This window comes from Rhinatrema bivittatum, chromosome 3 (assembly GCF_901001135.1).
Source record: "Rhinatrema bivittatum chromosome 3, aRhiBiv1.1, whole genome shotgun sequence".
In the NCBI taxonomy this organism is placed as follows: domain Eukaryota; kingdom Metazoa; phylum Chordata; class Amphibia; order Gymnophiona; family Rhinatrematidae; genus Rhinatrema; species Rhinatrema bivittatum.
The window spans coordinates 256,111,920-256,132,842 of NC_042617.1; the positions used below are offsets into that span (position 1 = coordinate 256,111,920).

A 20,923-nucleotide genomic window follows, 5' to 3' on the forward strand; every position below is an offset into this window, starting at 1 on the left:
TTAACTGCTCTCTAACTCAAGGAAAGGTTCCAGAACAACTAAAAATAGCTATCCTAAAACCCTTACTAAAAAAACCTAACCTTTCGATGGCCGACCCTGCAAACTTCCATCCAATCACTAATCTTCCCTTGATCTCCAGAGTGATGGAAAGATTCGTAAACAAACAACTGTCTGAGTACCTGGAGGAGAATAACATACTCTCCCCTTTCCAGTTCAGATTCAGGAAATCTCAAAATACGGAAGCCTTACTATCATTCTTATCCGACACCATCCTTCTCAATCTTGAAAGAAAACAACCCTACCTTCTCGCCCTTCTCGACCTATCCGCCGCATTCGACACGGTCAATCATTCCATCTTACTGGAGCGGTTATCTGATATAGGAATTCAAGGAGAAGCACACAGCTGGTTCCAATCGTTCCTGGAGAATAGATTCTACAAGGTCAGGATCAATAACAAAGAATTTCTCCCAATCAAATCAAACCGAGGAGTCCCGCAAGGATCATCCCTCTCCCCCACGCTTTTTAACATTTATCTGCTACCACTCTGCCACCTACTCTCCAGCCTCGAACTTAAGTATTACATCTTCGCTGACGACGTTCAAATACTTCTTCCCATCACTGAATCCCTACAAAAAACCTGGGCACACTGGAACAGCTGTTTACATTCTATCAATACTCTGCTTTCCAGCTTGAACCTTATCCTCAATGCAAATAAAACTGAAATTCTCATCATCTCGCCTGACGATAACCACACTCTCATCAACTCCCAAAGTGCATCCCAATTCACAAAATCATTCATCAACCACTCCCCCTCCGTCAGAGACTTAGGGGTTCGACTCAACAATCTATTCAACTTAAAATCCTTCATCCACAACACTACGAAAGAATGTTTTTTCAAACTTCAAGTACTGAAAAATCTGAAACCCCTCCTGCATTTCAGCGACTTCCGTTTAGTAGTTCAGTCTATCATACTTACAAAGCTTGATTACTGCAACTCTCTACTCCTAGGCCTACCTGCCATAACTATCAAACCCCTAAAGATGGTCCAGAATGCAGCGGCGAGGATACTCACTAACTCAAACAAAAGAGCCCACATCACACCAATCCTACGCGGTCTTCACTGGCTCCCTATAAAATCCAGGATCGCCTTCAAAGTGTTAATGATGATACACAAGGACATCATCGGCATCGCCCACCTCAATTTAAGCTCGCAACTCCGCCTTCACACATCACAAAGACCTATCAGAAACGCTTACAAAGGATCTCTTTATGCTCCACCAGTCAAAACCTCATTAAGAAAACGAGCAATCTCTACAGCCGGTCCCACCCTTTGGAACTCACTGCCTCCGGAGCTTCGCCAAGAACCATGTCATCAAACTTTTAAGAAACACCTTAAAACATGGCTCTTCCGACAAGCCTTCCCGGAGTCTCAATAACACTCTGACACCGGTCAAAGGGCAGAATAGTCCACTATGGGATCCATGATCATCCCTACTTCCCTTAGGGCCCGCTTACGCCTGATTCGAATAGTCCATAGGTTATGAAAGATACCCTAGTAGATGCATTAGTTCATGTTACGCCTATTAACATGGTTCGCTGTTCCATTTATGATTATGTTACGCCTATTAACGCTGTTCGATGTTACATTTATTACTATTTAATATTTACGTTCTATTGTTCAGACGCCTTGTTTAATGTAACGCCTTAGCCGCGACTGTTTTGTTATAATGGAAACCGATATGATTTGATATTTGTATCAAGAATGTCGGTATATAAAAATTCTAAATAAATAAATAAATAAATAAATAAATAAATAAATAAATAAATAACTCCCTGGCGGACTTATAACAGATTGCTACTCCTAGCAACAGGGATTGATAACAGATTGTTAACTCCTCCTTCTACAGGAGGAACTCGATAACAGATTGCTAACTCCGAGTAGCAGATTTATAACAGAAATATTTTATTGCTGTTTAGAAAAATTCTTAAATTTTGTATGAGCTCTTAATTATTGGATGTTATTCTATTCATCAGCTTGTTGGAAATATTATTATTATTAGTATGGTTTTATTAGTTTCGAGTGAGGGGATCCAGAAGAGACAGAGAAGGAGTGAACCAGGGACTGCTGTTGTGGAGGGGGGGGGGGAGTGGAGAATAGAAAGAGGTGCGAAAGGTAACATCCGCTCTGGTTGACACATACTTTAGGTATGCCACTAAACGGGACAGGTTGAGTCCTTGGATTTTGGTGGCCAGCAGGCTCTTAGGCAAGTCCCTAGGGTGGTGAAGAGAACTAGAGTCCAAAGTTATGTCAGGGTCAGGGCAGGCAGCAGACTAATGGAGTCAGAGACAGGCCAATGTTGGGATAGGCAGCTAACAAGAATGGTCAGGTCCAGATAGCAGGGAATTGTTGTCAGGTACAAGCGAGAAGTCAAGATCTGGAGAGTCAGGCCAAAGGTGGGCAAAGACACACAAAAGACACTGGACAAGATAGGCAGGACAAGGCAATGCTGGACAAGGAAGGCAGACGAGACAAGGCTAGAGAGAAATGGCTGGACGAGGCAAGGCTGGAAGACGAGGCAAAGCAAGGCCGGAAGATGAGGCTGGAAATCGAGGCAAGGCAAGGCTGGAAGATGAGACTGGAAGAAGAAACAGGAACACAGGACACAGGAACTGGGAATATTAGGCAACATGCACTGCAAGGAAGAAGACCCGTTGCTGAGGCGTCGCTGATATTCCAAGGCTGCCTTAAATAGTATGAGCGTTTGACATCATTGAAAGGCACCGGGTTCGGGTTTCCTGCGCTGGGCCTTTTAAACATAGGCGCCCCTGTGTGCTTACGCCTAGTGCAAGGTCTGGGAGGTGCAGGAGCAAGGCACGGCCTGGACACCATGTCAGTGTGCGAGCTGTAAAGTGCAGCCCTGTTTAACTGGAGCGGCGTTCCTGCCATGTGCGGAAAGAAGTGGCATTGGCGATGAGATGGCTCACGAGGCCTACCGGCAAGTCGCACATCATAATATTTCTTGGATCTTACCTGTACTGTTGTAGATTAATATTCCTCAGGTATAGTAACATATAAAACTGCAGCAGATAAGGACAGCAAAACCCATCTAAATTGCTCATTCTTGATGCACTATCGCAAAGCCTACCCATCATCAGTCTTTACTCTCACTTCCTTGTATCCAAGGATCTTCTGTGCTTATTCCATGCTTTCTTGAATTCTATTACTGTTTTGAACTCCACCACCTCCACTGGTTGTTATTCCATATATCCATCACCTTTTCTGTGAAAAAACATTTCTCTATTTACTCATGAACCTACTCTCTTTGAGCTTCATATCATAACCTAGAACTTCTTTTCCAGTGGAAAATGTTGAGCTTGGGGGTGGACCCTTGTCCTGGAGCAGTGGAGAACAGCTCCCTGGTAGGGACCAGGAAGCACCTGCCCCCAGGGGGCAGAGCACTGGAGGAGACAGAGGCTAGGATGAGCCTCACCACTGGAAGCCCGTGGTCTCCCTGGGTGGAGCCCAAAGGGACCCAGGCCGCTTGGACTTAGGTGGGTCTCGCAGGGTCTCCTGGAGAGGCAGTAGACAGGCGTGCCCACGGACAACAAGGGAGCGGGGTCGGTCTCGAGGCTGAAGGTCTGATGGAGCAAGGAAGACCAGAACAGCGTAGGCGATGACAAGGCAAGGGACAAAGCCAGAATCAGAGACGTGGTCAATGGCAGCCGAGGTCAGAATCTGAGGATCAGTCCGAGGAGTATTCAACGAGGTGGGGTCAGGTTCCGGAGGTAGACGAGGTCACAAGGCAGGCAGAGGTCAGGATCCAGGCAGCAGACAGAATGGTCAAGGAACAGGCTGAGGTCAGTACGAGAGAGACAGTCCAAGGTTACTACCTGGGAATACGAGACAGACGGACACTGGAACAGAAGGACGCTGGAACAAGGCTGGAACAAGACTGGAACGAGACTGGAACAAGACTGTGAATGCAGAGGTAAACTAGCACACATACAGTGTCGACCTGATTGCCAAGGCAAGGCAGGCAGGAACTTCCATATATTGGGCAATCAATCAGGGCACGCTGCGGAGCTAGGACCCACCCCTGGCCCTACAAGAGACTGGGCACGCACGTAGGGGCATGGCCAGCGCCACTGGAGACGCCGAACTCTGGCGTGAGGCCTGGTGCGTAGTGGAAGGCCCGGCGACCACCGCCGCAGGACGCTGAGGCCTGGAGGAGCTTGCGGCTGCCACTGGTGAGGCAGACCCAAGACCTGCAGAGGAGCCAACGAGGAGAGCAGGCCCATGCGAGGGCCGGGGCGCGTAACAGAAAATGCTTGCTTCTTGTAAATTATTTAGACTTTTGAGATATTAGAATGTCTCTATCATATTCCCCCTCTTCCAGGGTATACATATCAAGTCCTTAAGTATCATTTCTTAGGGTTTATGCTGCAGACCTAGCACTATGTCAGTAGTGCTTCTCTAGACCCTCTGTCTATATCCTTTTGAAGATACAGCCTTTAGAAGTGGTCATAATACTCCAAATGAGGTCTCACCAATGAACTGTACAAAGGGATTATTACCTCCTTTTGGCACCAGGCATACTTCTCCTTGTGCACCCCAGCATTTCTCAGGCTCTCACCACTACTCTGTTGTACTGGTCACTGCATCTCAAAAAAGATATAATTGTGATGGAGAAGGTACAGAGAAGGGCTACCAAAATGATAAGGGGAATGGAACAGCTCCCCTATGAGGAAAGACTAAAGAGGTTAGGACCTTTCAGCTTGGAGAAGAGACGGCTAAGGGGGGATATAATAGAGATGTTTAAAATCATGAGAGGTCTAGAATGGGTAGATGTGAATCGGTTATTTACTCTTTCGGATAATAGAAAGACTAGGGGGCACTCCATGAAGTTAGCATGGGGCACATTTAAAACTAATCGGAGAAAGTTCTTTTTTACCCAACACACAATTAAACTCTGGAATTTGTTGCCAGAGGATGTGGTTAGTGCAGTTAGTATAGCTGTGTTTAAAAAAGGATTGGATAAGTTCTTGGAGGAGAAGTCCATTACCTACTATTAAATTCACTTAGAGAATAGCCACTGCCATTAGCAGTGGTAACATGGAATAGACTTAGTTTTTGGGTACTTGCCAGGTTCTTATGACCTGGATTGGCCACTGTTGGAAACAGGATGCTGGGCTTGATGGACCCTTGGTCTGACCCAGTATGGCATTTTCTTATGTTCTTATGTTCTGTTTTGCTATCTTGAGATCATTAAACATGATCACCCCACAAGTTGGTTGACAACAGCTCTTCACCCTCCATCTTTTTTATTATTCTCTTGGATATCTGCATCTGAAATACATAATTCTACACTTTCATACATTAAAACTAGATTGCCAAACTTTTGGACACTACTTAAGCTTTCTTACATCACTCATCAATGTTTCTGCCCCATATACATATTTCTTTGCCATTACTTTGGTTTCACATATGCCCATATGCCAATACATTTGTTTTACATATGCTTTATATGTTCTGCATTGGTTCTTTATTTTTTTCCTGGAGTTTCCCCCCATTTTGCTGCATTATTTGTTTTCATCAGTCCCTGAAACTATGCCTGGCTTCATTTCCAGAAGAGCTTCTGTTGTTCTCAATGGCACTACTGGTAATGGGCTCAGCTTGATGAGGTGATACTAGTCAAACATTATCGCCTCATAAGATTAGAACATAAGAACATGCCATACTGGGTCAGACCAAGAGTCCATCAAGCCCAGCATCCTGTTTCCAACAGTGCCTAATCCAGGCTACAAGTATCTGGAAAGTACCCAAACACTAAGTAGATTGCTGCAGTCTAGTCCTGTTTTTTAATTATAATTCATTCTGCAGGAGGAAAAGAGCAGACTCTATTGAAATGTCAGTAAGAAAGCCAGGAACAGAAGTGGTCAACACATTTTTTTTTTGCTATCCTCAATAGAATGGCCCGATAATTTGTTTGATTATAATCAAGACAGACTTCCACTTACTCTCTTATAAGACACCAGAAGGGCTTCCACTGCCAAACTGTTAAATATCATAATATAGCCCAACTTAGAGCTTGATTGGAGAGAACCTAAAACTATATGAGTATAGCAAGATATACATAGGGATTTTTGTTATCAGTATTTATTTTAATTTGCCTGGGATTTTCAAAGTTATAACAAAAAAAGTCAGTGTAAAAATGGCTTTGATGTAACATACATAGAGACCTTTGTTTTCAATTTTTATTTTATTTTTCCTGGGAATTTCAGTCCCATTGCATGCTGGGACTTATTTTGATTTCTGTATTGCATTACCTTAGAAAAACAAGATTATAAATACCAGCATGCAGAGGAGTAAAACCAGGACTGGATCAATCTGTCCTGAAATCTGGAGCCCTTTGGCATCCCTACTTGGTAAGAGCCTTGCTGGACACCTGGGCCTTTCCAGGATTCAGGGAACGGAGAATCCTGTGTTCAGGACACCCAGGAATAGGAAAGACCTGCCCATCTTAGGTGATGACCCACTGTAAGAGCAGCTCCGGTGTTATTTCTTTTTGGGAACCAGAAGAAGTTATTTTTTAAGATCTTGGAGGAAGTGTTTTCTGCCCCTCTTCCTACCCATCCGTGGACCTGTGAGTGGCAGTTCCATCCAGGATCCCTCCCAACAGGGATCCCCATCGAGAGAAAAGGAAAAAGAACTACTAACTGTAAGAACTCATCAAAGAGTGGAGGAGGATACTCATCTGGAGTCTTCAAAGCCCCTGGGGAGAGAGAGAGAGGGAGTGAGTTGTGCAGCTAGATGACCGAAGGTTGAAAGGGGTGGTCAGGGAATTCAAGAAAATAGCATAAAAACTAAATGAATTCTTTTCCTCTGTCTTTACTGAGGTCGTCATACCCACACCAGAAACAATTTTTGATGGTGATGACTCTGAGCATGAGATGGAATCACTGTGAAACTGAAGGACTTAATAACTCAGACTGATAGACTAAGGGATAACAAATCACCGGGACCAGATGGTACTCACCCCAGAGTTTTGAAGGAACTAAAAAATGGAATTGCAAACCTGTTTCTGGTGATTTGCAATATATCATTTAAAACAGCCACAATACCAGAAGACTGGAAGGTAGCGTATGTTATGGAATTTTTTAAAAGGACTCCAGGAGTGATCCGGGAAAAAGACCAAGGAACCTTACATCACTGCCAGGCAAAATGGTCAAAGCTATTTTTAAATTCAAAATTACTGATCACATAAATAGACATAGTTTAATGGGGGAGAGTCAACATGGGTTTTGCAAAAGGAAATTTAGCCTTATCAATTTACTAGATTTTTTTAAAAGTGTAAAGTGTAATTAAATAAGCAGACAAAGGTGAGCTGGCTGATATAATGTATTTGGATTTTCAGAAGGCATTTGACAAAATCCCTAATGAGAACTCCTCAGGAAACTGGGAGGTGATGGGACTGGAGGCAATTGTTAGGATTAGTTAGTGTGTGTGGGCCCTTGGGCCGAGGTGAGAGGTGGTACTGCCCACAGGGAGGAGTCCCATGAGCCTCACCGTCGGGAGGCAGAGTCTCAGCTGACGTCAGACACAGTATCAGTCTAGAGTCTTTATTAAAGAGATAGAGTTACACTACCCGTGGAGCGGGGGTGCCAGAGAGGAGTTCTCACTGATCCAGAGACACTGGGTTGGTGGAATGGGAGATACCCAGAGGGGATACCTCCGTAGGGTTGGTAATAGTCTGCGGAGCGGGATACCCAGATGAGATATCAGTAGAGGTGATAATGGTCCATAGAGCGGTGTATACCGAAGGGGTCTTCGGTAGAGATGGTAGTGGCCCGCGGAGTGGGGTACACTGGAGGAGGTCCTCATTAGAGACAGTAGAGGTCCGCAGAGCGGGATATGCCGATGAGGTCCTTAGTAGAAATGGTAATGGCCCACAGAGCGGGGTACACTGGTGAGGGTCCTGTGTAGAGATGATAGCGGTCCGCAGAGCGGGGAACGCTAATAGAGTCCTCAGTAGAGATGGTAATGGTCCGCAGAGCAGGGTACACCAGAGAGGTCCTTGGTAGAGTTGGTAAAAGGCCCACAGGGTGGGATAGGCCCAAGAGAGTCTTCAGTAGAGATGGTAATGATCTGCACAGCGAGATACTCACGAGAAGAGTAGTGGTGGTTCCAGGGAAGCCCCGAGGTACGAGGCAGGCAGAATTCCCAAGCATTAGGCCCTCTGAGGAGCGGATAGCCAAGACGAGGAGAGGGCCCCCGAGGAGCCTTATGTCAGGAAGCAGGAACAGGAACACTGAGTCCTCTGAGAGCAAGGCGGAGTTAGCAAGGATGGGTCTCTTTGCCAAGTCGTCGGTAAGCAGGACCAGCTGCCTTAAATATCCTGGAAGGATGATGTCATCTGGAGGGGACGCCCCTGAGGTTCCCGCCAAGACGTGTTTAAGACTGGCCTGTGCGTGCGCGCGTGCCTAGGAGATTCCGATGGCAAGATGGCCCCGGGAGGCCTGGGAGCAGTAGGCAGGCCGACGGCAGCTGGCGGAGGCTGCCAGTCTACCCCACGGAGTCAGGGAGGTGAAGAAAGAGGTGAGCAATAGTGGTCGCAGCCATCTGCAACCGACGGGCGTAACAGCAGTGTCTTATTGTATACTGGTAATTGGAAAAAAGGCATAAAATAGAAGGCAGGACTAAATAATCAGGTTTCTGAATGGAGAAAGGTCATTAGTATAATGCCCCAGCGGTCCGTATAGGGACATGTGCTGTTTAGTATATTCATAAATGATCTGGAGAAAGGAGCGATGAGTGAAGTAACTAGATTTGCAGATGACAAAAAAATTGTTTAGATTCATTAAAATGGCAGCGCCTTATGAAGAACTGCAGAAGGACTTTGTGAGACTAAGAGACTGGGCTTCTAAATAGCAGATGCAATTCAATGTGGATAAGTGAAAACTAATGCATTTAGGGAAAAATAATCCCAACTACAGGCACACAATGTTGGGTTCTGTGTTAGGAGTTATGACCCAGGAAAAGGACCTTGGAGTCCTTGTAGACAATACTTTAATCTTTAGTAGTAACGGTCAAAAAGACAACTAGAATATTAGGAATTATTTGGAAAGGAATAGAGAGTAAAACTGGGAATATCATAATGTCCTAGTATAGATCCATGGTGGAACTATACCTTGAGTACTGTGTGCAGTTCTGATTTCCCCATCTAAAAAAGACAAACATACAAAAGGTGCAGAGAAGGTTGACAAAAATGATAAAGGGGACGCAAAAGCTCCCTTGTGGAGAAACGATACACATTAGGGCTCTTTAACTTGGAAAAGAAATGACAGTGAGAGGATATGATTGAAAATGTTTTATAAAGTAATGAGTGTGGTGGAACAGGTGTTGCAATTACAGTTCGCGGGACACCCCTGGCGCCGGCTCTGTTTCCAGTGTGGCTTTTCACTACCGACTCCTGATGTCTCTGCGGTGTGATGCTCCTGATGCGGCCTGCATTGCCACTTCCTGCCACTCCCCACGCAGTGAGGCCACATCGATGCTGCTACTTTCCATGTCACAGTGAGCCGCTGCTGCCACCTGATACCATCTTGTTCTCTGTGGCCTGGATGCCGCCAACATCTTCTCTGCTACAGCATCCTTATGCATTCAAGCCTCTCCTTATAATTTAAAGGGCCTACAGCAGGAAAAGCCCCATGGCCCCTTCTGATGACATCTTGCCTGCAGCCCTATAAAAGGGCTCCTTGTCCACTTCCTATTGCCTTTTTTCAAGGTCCTACGTAGTTCCCATTTGGTCTTTGCGGTTTTTGTTGGAGCTCCTTTATGTTTCCTGGTGCCTGTCTTTCATTTGGTCTTTTGTTTCTGATGTTCCTGGTCTTTCATCATGTTCCTGGTTCCTGTGCCCAAGTCTTCCAAGCCTCTGGAGTTCTGCATCTATCCGAGTCTTCCAGTGTGTGGACTGCGTCCAACCCACGGGCTGTGTAGGTCACATCGCGGCACAAGTCCTGAGTCCACGTCTTCCAAATCTTTGGAGCTCTGTTTTTCTGTCCTTGTCTTCATCCCCAGAAGTTCAGTCCAAGTCTTCTTCTTCTGAGCTCAAGTCCAAGTCTTCGTCTTCAGGTTCCAGTATTCCAAGGTTCCTGTTCCTCGTCCCTAGCCAAGTGCCCAAGTCTTCCTCATCTGCCAACGAGTGGACCACGACCAGCTCATGGGCTGTGTAGATCGCATCGCGGCACAGGTCCTGTGTCCAAGCCTTCAAGTCCATCCTTGCTGGGTCAAGTCCTTGCAGGCCTTCCTTGTTTTGAAGCCATGTTCCTAGTTCCAAGTGTCAAGTATCGAGTTCTGAGTTCCTAGTCATGATTCCTTGTTCCGATTTCATGGAACTTGTCCAACCAGCGGACCTCTTTGTTCCTAGTATCTGCCTGAACCTTGTCTGCATCCTCGCCTGGATCCTTATCTTTAATTATTGTCAAGATTCCTCATCAAGCCATGTTCCTCATCTCGAGCCTGTTCCTCATCTCAAGCCATGTCCAAGTCTTCAGAGTCAATTCCAAGTCTTCAATGGTAGTTCGAAAGGGCTTTCAGAGTGGCTGGAGGGCTACCCAAGAGCCCAGCATTGCCTTGCTGGGTCTCATTTCCTGTTTCAAGCTGTGTTCCTGTTTCAAACTACATTCCTGTTTCAAGCCATGCCTTAGCCTTCAAACCTTGTCTCAGCCTTCAAGCCATGTCTGTCATGGGCAGATCCACATCTTCAGTCAAGTCATGCTTCAGTTTTCTGCTGATCCTGTCATTGCCTGGTCCGTGCCAGGATACGTTCACCTGCCAGTGGCATGGACCACGACCAGCCCCAGGTTGTGTCAGTCGTATTGTAGCACAAGGGTTCATGCACACCCATCATTCAGGGTGGACTGCAAGGGCCTTCGTGATTCCCAAAAGACTCTAACAACTGGTAAATAGGGAACAGTTATTTACTCTTTTAGACAAAACTAAGACTAGTGGACACTCCATGAAACTAGCAACTGGAAGATTTAAAACAAATTGCAAGTGTATTTTTTCACTCAGCGTGCAAGCAAGCTATGGAATCTATTGCCAGAGGATGTGGTCAAGGCAACTAACAAAGTGGGGTTCAAAAGAGGATTGGGCAAGTTCCTGAAGGAAAAGTCCATAAACAATTATTAGCCAGGTAGTCTTGGGAAAACCGGTGCTTATCCCTCAGAGTGAGTGATACAAGAAAACGGATTAACTACTGGGGATTTGACAGGTACCTGTGACCTAGATTGGCCACTGTCAGAGACAGAATGCTGGGCTCAGTGGATCTTGGTCTGACCCAACATGGCAATTCTGATGTTCTTAAAAGAAAAAAAAATAAATACATTCACTCTGCTCACTTGTAAAGCACAAATCCATTTATGCATTAGTTTGTCTGGCACATGAATTATGCCTGCACCCCTCCACCCCTTCCATTATGCATTATTTCACAATTAGAGGTTGTAGGAGCCATTAATGCATCTTAAGTATTGATTAATATCATAAAATGTTTTACTAAAATACTGTCTTACTATCAATGCTCCAGAAATATTACACATTGCTGTCAATTTATGAATGTTCTGCAAATACTGTTCATAAATGTTTCTCACTATCACTGCTCTGTAATAATCTACATCTCTTTCTCTCATTTAAACAAAGAAACAAGCTGTCTAGTAAGCAGTCTTTGATCTCTGATTAAGTCACATGTGCTAAGCAGAACATCAACTGCTACTATCATTTCTTCCTCCTCCCCTGCTTCTTACTTTCACCAGCCAAACATTACCATAACCTCCACTACCCTACTTCTGCTCTGTAGCAGGATCCTCTGAATATTTAGTGCTTTGCAACCTCTCTTCTCAGGAAGCAGTTTGGAAAACATGTATTAGGGTGACGTCAGTCTGGATGGCAACTGTTCCCACTAGCCCACAATCAGTACATAAGCAGTAAGCGAAGGCCCAAAATTGCTGCACTGCATGTTGCTTTCTTTCTAAACACACCTGCTTTATGAATACACCATGTGAACACAAACCACTTTAAAGATATGTAAGTGTACCTACACTTTAAGCAGAGCACAACTGTTTCATGTCCTAGCTTTGCAGAACTGGCCCCCAACCATTCCTTAAAACTATCTAAGACTGAAAACCACAGTGCCATAGGAAAATGTATAAAAATAAAAAGAATAGGTGTGGTCCTCTCAATATCAATGGCAAGCCACTAAGTTTAAAGCAGCAGAATTAGCAATAAAACATTTTTAGACAATTCAGTTTAAACAATATTAAGATCTCCCCTTTTTTGGCTTGATTTTCACCTAAATCTTGAAAAGAAAATTAGTGTTTAATGTGTCCTCTGTAGCTACTCCTTCTATTTAAGGGCAAGAACAACATATAGGACCTGATTCACTAAATATTTTATCCTCAGAGACACAGAAGCTTTAATGAATCAGACTTTTAATTTGACCTAACTTTGACTTTCAAGACACCTGTCACTCAAGAATTTGGTGTAGCTGTTTGTTGGTTTGTTTTTTTTTTATTTCCCCTAAAGTTTGGAAATCAGTAACCTGTCTAGTTTTTTGTTTTTACAATAGTGGTTAGCCCCTTGGTAACACTGAAAAATGGCTCCTGGGAACATTTTCCATGATAGCAAGGCAAAACAGAACAAGTTCCCTGATTAAATGAAAGGACATCCTGCACATTGCCTGTGCATAGTTCTTCTGCAATAAAGTGAAATAATTTGCACAAGAGATTTTGATGACTTGCACTGAATATTTTAAAAATCTTAAAATCTGACCTAGTCCCCTAAGTCATTCTAAGAAGTTAAACGTTTTCTTACTGTATTAATAAAGAGTTAACATAATCCTGACTAATCTTGACACCAGTTTTTAGTCTGAGTTGATGCTACTGTCCTGGTGTCCTACTTAGTACTGCAAAACATATGAGAGGAGGAAGTAAACTCTGAAGACCAGCCAGGTGAAAACTGTAACAAATATTTGTGCAGCACCATCTGTGTGCGCAGCACTGTACATGATAATTCAAACACTGAAAATGCCCTTGTCAAAAAGATGCCTGCAAGGAGCTATCTGGAATCAGGCCTCATCCTCAGCAGCCATAGCTTTAGTCCAGAAAGACCTTACTGCACACAGACTGTAGGACTGTTGGTTATTGTCTGCTAATGGGTTAAAGTGTTTAATAAACCACACTCACATCACTAGACAGAAAATAAAGCCTGCAACGGCCTCAGACAGGGACCCTAGGCTCCAGCAGAATAATGGGATAGGCCTGATGTACCTTCAAACTGCCCTCGCTAAAGTTTTCACATTCTTTACTCATTTGAAATTGGCATTGTTATTAGACAGTATGATATTACATCTAACAAAAGCTCTCTGTAAAGCACAAAGGAAACAATATCCTTCCATAGGCCTTCTGAGCCCATGCTGGATGGTAACAAATCCCAGTTAATAAAACAGTTTCTTAAGGAACTGGCATTATTTGTGAGTAGATGCTGTATCATCTCTCCCCATCAGTACAGCAGCTGCATTGCCTGGCATTTTCAGGTCGACCCCCAGCACGCAGCTTCAGCCTAATGCTTTAATGCCAGTCCATTATCTGATTGAACAAGAGCCCTTGACCAGCAGCTATCATCTGGATTATTTCTTCTTCAGGCCACGCAAGGACTGTGGAAGTACAGCACAAGAACAATGTGTATTCATACAGCACCTTCTTCCAAATTCAGTCTAGGGAATCTTTAGAATAAACACAAGGAAATCAGAAGGCCCAGATCCCTTGAGTAGCAAAGACTAAATGAAAGCGATTTCTTTCTAGTAATTTCCATATGATCACAGAGAAACACCTGACAGTAGCCACCTCAGTGGCCTTCATAGAACCTGCACTGTAGGATAACTTCACTGGCTAAAAGAAATATCCCTCCACCCTCATCCCCAGTGCTTAACATAACGTTGTCAGCACAAATCAGGATTCAGTCCTTGTTTTATTAGATTGCAAAGTTTGACTTCCTTTATTCTTTCTTGTGCAAGCACACTCAGGCCCAACAGGGGTTTACAGGCTAAGGTGCAATCTGCAATTCTATGCTTTTTGTGTAATACCACAGAACACATAGGGGGTACCATGCCTGCCTGTCCTCCATCCAGGTGAGCAAGTGAGAACAACAGACCTGCATCTTTAAGTCTGTGGGCATGAGAGATTTACTTGCATACATCCTGGTTGCGCAGTATTTAGCATTCAAGTCACTTAGTCTTCTGACTGCTGCCTTGCCTAGGAGCAGAGAGAAGAATTAACCCATACACATGAAGATAACCCTGATCCTCGGTCCAGGTTGCAAAGAAGCAACTACAGAGCTCATGAAGAATACGTTTGGGCCTCCAATGAACTCCCAAAAAGAAATACATCTTTGGCAATCTATCAGGCCGAAGCAATAATCTGGGCACTAAGAAAATGTGTGCTGGTTTTCAGCTATCATTTTTAATGCCTTGATAATTTTTTAACTCCCTATACAGTAAGCTAAAGAAATGCAAATGCATCATGAGTTTTAAAAAGTGCGTTTAGAATAAAAAGTGCATTGGGAACATTTTAAGTTGGGAAATGGGGAGGCATCCCTGACAGGCCATAAGTGACGGCAGATGCTACCATTTACCCACATAAATAGTGATTTACAAAGCTATTTGCCGCTGCCAAATAAGTCAGCACTTATCCGGGTAAGTGGCAGCAGCTGTTACTTAGCTGGATAAGCACTGTCATCACTTACCCAGATAAGTCAGTACTTAGTGGATATTTTAAAACATTTTTCCCCTTTTCTAGAGGTTTTAAGTGCCAGCGCAATAGCACTGGAAACTTAACTCCAGCTCTGACCCAGAGTTAAATTTCCAGTGCTAAAAAAAGGTGTGCTGGCCAAATGCAGTCTCGATGTATTGGGGAGTACTGCTTAATGCCCTCATTTGCATGGATTTCTATACAATGGCGTTAAGCAGCAGTACTCCCATTAAGAAACTTGCATTTTCTGCACATAAATCTCCTTGCTGCATTGGCAGTAAGTTTTGCACACAGAGGGATAGTAACTCTTAAACAGCCATGCGGGTGCATATGTATGCGCACATGCCGGCTCGGGCCAAAGTCGTGGCCATTTTATAACTTACAAGCATATATGAGCAAATGGTATAAAATAGGCTGCACACCTGTACATGTGCGCACAATTTTATATGGATGCGCGCAAATGCCGTCTCTACCACATAAGTGGGGGGATTTTAGTAGGTAAGTGTGCCGATGCAATTCTCAGTTTCCTCAGGTCATTCTCAGTTCGCCCAGGTAAAGGATAGGACTTCTTAACCCCTGTAGTTAATTAGCCTCCATTTTACCCTGTTAGCTCCTACCCTTAAAACCCCACTGAACTAGCCTATTTTTTTTTGTTCCTGGACTTGCATGCCATCCATAGCAGAAGTAAAGTTATGTGGTAGGGGACCTCGGTACATTGTATTTACTCGCACATTTCATGTTATATTCCCGGAACCCCCATGCCCCGCCCAGACCATGCCCATACCCCACCCCTTTTTTCAATTTCTTATTTGTGCGCGTACTGGGAGATACACCCATACTCGGGTGCCTTTTAAAATCTGCGTGGAGTGCGTCGCCCAGTCATATTCGCATACCTCTCAGTTTTGGCGCATGCTGGACTTTTAAAATTCACCCCAAAATGCACACTGAAGTGCAGGCAGAAAGGTGCATTTGGTTCGACGCACCTTTCTGCATCGGCCTGAGACAGCCTGTTGAGAGATAGCAGCTTCTGGAAGGGGATCATTGTCCACTCCTAGGTTTTAGAACTTGCCTCCCACTGCAGTGTAATTATTTGTGGCCCTACATCATCCATTTGAAATCTACAATGTAAATATCAAATCTATCCATAGGTAGTATCAAAAAGTCAAGTCTGACCTAAAGTCTTCCTCCAGAAACTGATAGCTGTGTGTCACAAGGGGACAGGGAAATACGTACAGTACTGGAAATGTAAACCACTTTGAAGTGACTGAAAAGTGGAATATAAATCAATAAAATAAATACACTTAGTAAATTACGATACACAGGTTTCAAGTTACTGTATTTTTGCTGTACAATGTTAAATAAATGTCAGTAGGAGAAACAGGGCTGAACCTTTTCTGAACTTAGCCTCTAACATGATAGTCTGGTTTTGAAGATACTTTTGCCCTTCAGTCTGCCTTTGATAGATCTTATTCTAAATAGCAAGCTCAAAGAATGTCACACACAATGCTAACTTCACCTGATTTGTTTTTCTTATTTTATTCTTTTGACTAGACCAGTACAGAGTCCTAATTCTACCATTTTGTTTTCAATTTTTTTTCTTGCTCCACATGATGTACATTTTATTAACTTTTTAAAGTGGTGTACAGCATAATGAATCAAGCTTATCTACAGTAGTATCACTTAGGTTGCCAGTTTTTGATAGAAGCAAAGAATTCCCTGCATGATTGTTCCAATATAGCTTGTCTTATTCATTATGTTCTGGTATGAACATACTTCCTGTTTGCTTGTGCAGCACTGCACATACTGAGGCTGATGTAATAAGACCGGTGCTGAAATTGGTGCTATTTTCCTGCATGTATTTTTTTTTTTTTACTATACACGGCAAAAGCAGGCGCCTCCATGGGATATAAAGAGGGGACAGAATGCAAATGAGACAAGTGCAAAAAACATACGGAATACCTAATACACACGCCAATACCTGCATAAAAGCCCCAATGCAGAAAGTCGTGGGAAAACAGGCACTAAAATAGGCGCTCATGGAAAAATATTGCAGACTCATTTCTAATGATTTCAGGCTACTGCTATTAAAAATAAATTGTTTCACCTCCTACTGGCCCTTTTATTAAAAAATAAATTGTTTCAGCTGCTACCAGCTCTTTTATTCCATTGCTGGGTTTGTGTGGTTGTGTGTCCGTGCAGCCTTTTCCTCACCAGGCGCCCGGGACCGCTTGACATGGATCAGTCCCGCCAGTAGGGAGCAGGAGCGAGGACCAACAGACTGGTGATCTCCAGGGGCTACAGACAAAAGTGCCAACACTGCCCAGAGCCACAGCATTGCCGAGACCGGGACCAAAAGCCACCAAAGTAGTAGGAGCAATCGCGATCAGCAAGCGCCAGGTGCCCAGTAAGGAAAAGGCTGCACGGACACACAACCTGGCATCGGAAAATTATTCAGGAAATGAAGGGAGTTTAAAGTAGCTCAACAAAGCTAATGAGAACTAAAGCCAGCAATGGAGTAAAAGGGCCTCCAGACAAGTGCTTTCACTTAACTCCTGCCCTGTCCCAACACTAAAAAACCCACTTAAAAAAATCCACACTAACCAATCTCTCTGCTAGCGTGGCTCTCTGCATAGAATAGATAATTACCTCTTTTACATGCTATCAGTATGCACTTGCGCAAAACCTTCCGCAGGTTTTTGCGCAAACGTGTGCACGTTTTTCCACACTAAACACATAATTACATACGTGCATAAAATTAGCACAGAAAACCATGTGCTGGTTTTGCACAGCTTATTACATCGGTCCCAAAGTCACTATGCCTGAAAGTGAAACAATATTCATAGCATCTACTTACTCACTGCTGCGATTTAATTTCAGTTAAGTTTCTTCTTTTATTTTTTTTTTCTAAATGTCAAATCTTGCTTACAATAATTTGATGCACTTCAAGGAGGGATTAAAATCGTTCATCATCAATGTACAAAGCAGTCCTGTTCAATTCTACTGTTTGGTTGCGCTGTACCTTTTATCACAGAGCACTAATTTGCAAACGATATCAGACCACAAAGGCTCTAGCTCTCCAGTGCAGTGACGTAACAAGGGTAATACTTGCTAATGGGCTCTACAGTCTTACTGCAATGCAAACAAACCTAATATGGTCTTAGGGCTTGCAGAAACTGGTGGTAAGATGGGGAGAACATCTCTTGACAAGTACTGTCATATTTAGTAATTATGGAAATAAACTATACATTTTGATACAATAGGTGTTTAGAGAAATATGTCTGTGCAGCATAATTCTGCCGACCTACTGAGTAAACCATTTGGCAGATAGGGAGCCTGGATAGTACCGGAATTATTTTTTGTAGGAGGTGATTTTTTTCTGGTCATCAGAACACTGCCTATAATAAATTTGACAGATAGCAATTTCAGCCTACAAAGGGAATCATAATCTTAATAAGAACAATAAAGCTATAAGTAATATCCCCCGTAAGCATTAAATGTGCCTGTGCCCTTTTTCTTCTAATTCAGTGTTCAGCAGTTAAGCAGCAAGAGACATTTGCAAGAACAACAAATTAAATTGAAAATGAAAGTCCATGAGATGCAAGATTAATTGCTGGGTTAGCTCATCATTTATTATTGAGTGTGTCAGCTTGCTTCAAAGGGTTTTTTCTATCCTTGATTGGAAAAAAAATTAAAGATAGTTTTTCCGTGTTTACCTTTGGGTCTTTTTCATAGTAGTACTGCTGGGTCCTGATCCATCTCCCTACCAGGTGGTCCCTCACGGTGTGAGCCAAGGCGAAATAGTAATCACGGGGAGTCGAAACGTTCCTGTCCTTGACCAGGGTGAAATGAAGATGCCTATTGAAGCTCTTCCTAATCTCGGTCACATCCCCGAGCCCCGCGATCCCCCTCACGCTGATCTGCTTTCTCTTCTCGCTGTCGGTCAGAGGGGTGGCCATCTCCGCAAGTGTCGATCTGATGCACTGTACACCTCCCGATCTGCAGTGGTGGTACTCCCTTTTTGTGTTTGCTTGGTAGAGCAGCGCTGTTTGTGATCGAGGAAGCCTTTTGCAGGTTTCCCTGTTCCGTGGCTGCCCTCCTCTTCAGCCGCGGATCTGCGGCTCTGCCAGGTCCTGCCTCCCTTAAAGCTACAGTGCTGAAAAACGGGTGACAGAGAGGCGCCTGCGCTCTGAGCGGCGGGGGTACTGCAGTGCAAGGGCTAAGGACCGAAGGCAGGAGGAGCTGCCTGCTCCCAACTGTGCAGCACACGAAGCAGCAGCAGCAGCAACAGCAACTAACTCACATTTTGGGCCTCTTTATTTACTAAGCATGTTTCCTATAGTCACAAATGAGAGAAAAGCCTTAGTAAATCAGGCCCTTTAATATCTGCTCAATGCAGAACTGCTGGCGATTTCTACGTAAGTGAAAACTAATTTCTCTTGGTTAAAATTTAGAGATGCTGTGCTGTGTTAGCTTGTTATTTGTGTGTGTGTGTGTGTGTGTTTAACAATTTACTCATTGAGATGATGCCTATAATAAGGCTGCTTAACAGCTCCTTTCTCAGGTCAACTCTTTCACAAAGGTATAAGTAGCCCAATGATTCAGGCATGCCCCTCTCCCTGCTCCAAGGAGGAATACAAGTTTCCAGAATATCTCCGAACAGAGTGGGAAATGGTTACTAAAAGCATGCATTTATTTTTAAATTTTTAAGTTTCCAAGAGAAGTGTTTTGTCCAAGAGTTGGGGGATAAATCAAACTTTCTTCCAAGTACAGACCTTCTAACCGGGACTAGATTTAAAATGCCGGTGCCTGTAAGCAGTGCCTCTTTGAAGCTGTGCTGGCACAAGGCCTTAAAGCCACATTAATATGAAAAAACCTACTATCATTCTTGGCGACTTCAACCTTCACACTGACACCAGTCCCAGATCACAAAATTGCCAAACCCTACTCGACATGCTAACTAGTCTAAATTTCAACCTCCAAGTTAACAACCCCACACATAAAGCGGGCCATACACTCAACCTGATCTTCACTAACCAATACTTCTCAGATTCTTCTATTTCAGTCAATCCAGTCCCCTGGTCTGATCACTACATACTACAATGCAATACAAAAGCAATAATCAACGACTTAACAAGAACTAACACACCTCAACAATCCTTCAAATACCGGCCGCCTTTTCAAATCGATCTACTACAACAAGAACTGGGAAAACAACTAACCAACCTTGACCTCTCAAACATAAATAGCGCGATCCAATCATGGTTCCAAATCACAAAAAGCACAGCTAACAATATAAACCCGGAGAAAATTAAACAGCTAAAAAGCCACAAAGAACAACGAAACCCATGGTATAACACTCAATTAAAAAGCATGAAATCTAACCTCAGGAAAATTGAAAAAGAATGGCTAAAAGACAGATGTCCAGTAAAAGCACAAAGGTACCGCACCCAAATGGCCACCTACAAAAAAACTATATTGAACACCAAGAGGGACTATTTCAGCCAAAAAATCAAAAGCTCCACCAATAACTCCAAATCCCTATTCAACATAGTAAATAACCTCATCTCTGAAAATATCAGCGCAGACATAACCGAAACAAAAAATTTGAGCCAAGACCTAGCATCATTTTTCAAGACAAAAATAACCAAAATAACTGATGCCTTCAAAACCCCCTCAACCAAAGAAGAAAAAACCAACACAACGAATAGTACACCTTGGTTGTATTTTGAACCTATCTCCTCAATAGACGCTGAAAGAATGCTAAAAAAAATAAACCTAGCCCGCCATGACCTCGACACCATCCCGACTAAAGAACTTAAAGAAATCTCTCATTCCATAGCTCCTACAATAGCTGCAATCATCAATAAATCTCTTGAAGAAGGTGAGCTACCAATCGAACTGAAAACCGCAACAATCAAACCAATACTAAAAAGAAAGAACCTGAATCCAATCGACCTGAACAACTACCGTCCTATATCAAATCTACCCCTTCTTGCAAAAATGACAGAGAAAGCAGTCCTGAAACAGCTTAATGAACACCTGGACACGGCTCAACACGGCTTCAGGAAAAACCACAGTACCGAAACTCTACTGCTCAACCTATCAAACAACATACTCAGAG

The 20,923-nt window shown here is 43.6% G+C and overlaps 1 protein-coding gene across 3 annotated transcripts in view; it reads right to left on the reverse strand.

Moving 5' to 3' along the window:
* The window catches only part of PYGB (glycogen phosphorylase B), a 346,630-nt gene extending 327,872 nt beyond the window's left edge, over window positions 1-18,758 (reverse strand). Inside the window, exon 1 of one of the 3 annotated variants that reach the window (XM_029594500.1) lies at window positions 18,516-18,758. In XM_029594500.1, coding sequence (XP_029450360.1) covers window positions 18,516-18,758 — 243 coding nt within the window. Of the gene's footprint in view, window positions 1-17,656; window positions 17,824-18,515 lie in introns of those variants that run through there. The other 2 variants (XM_029594502.1, XM_029594501.1) reach the window with 2 other exon arrangements.
* Between the last annotated feature and the right edge of the window lie 2,165 nt (window positions 18,759-20,923).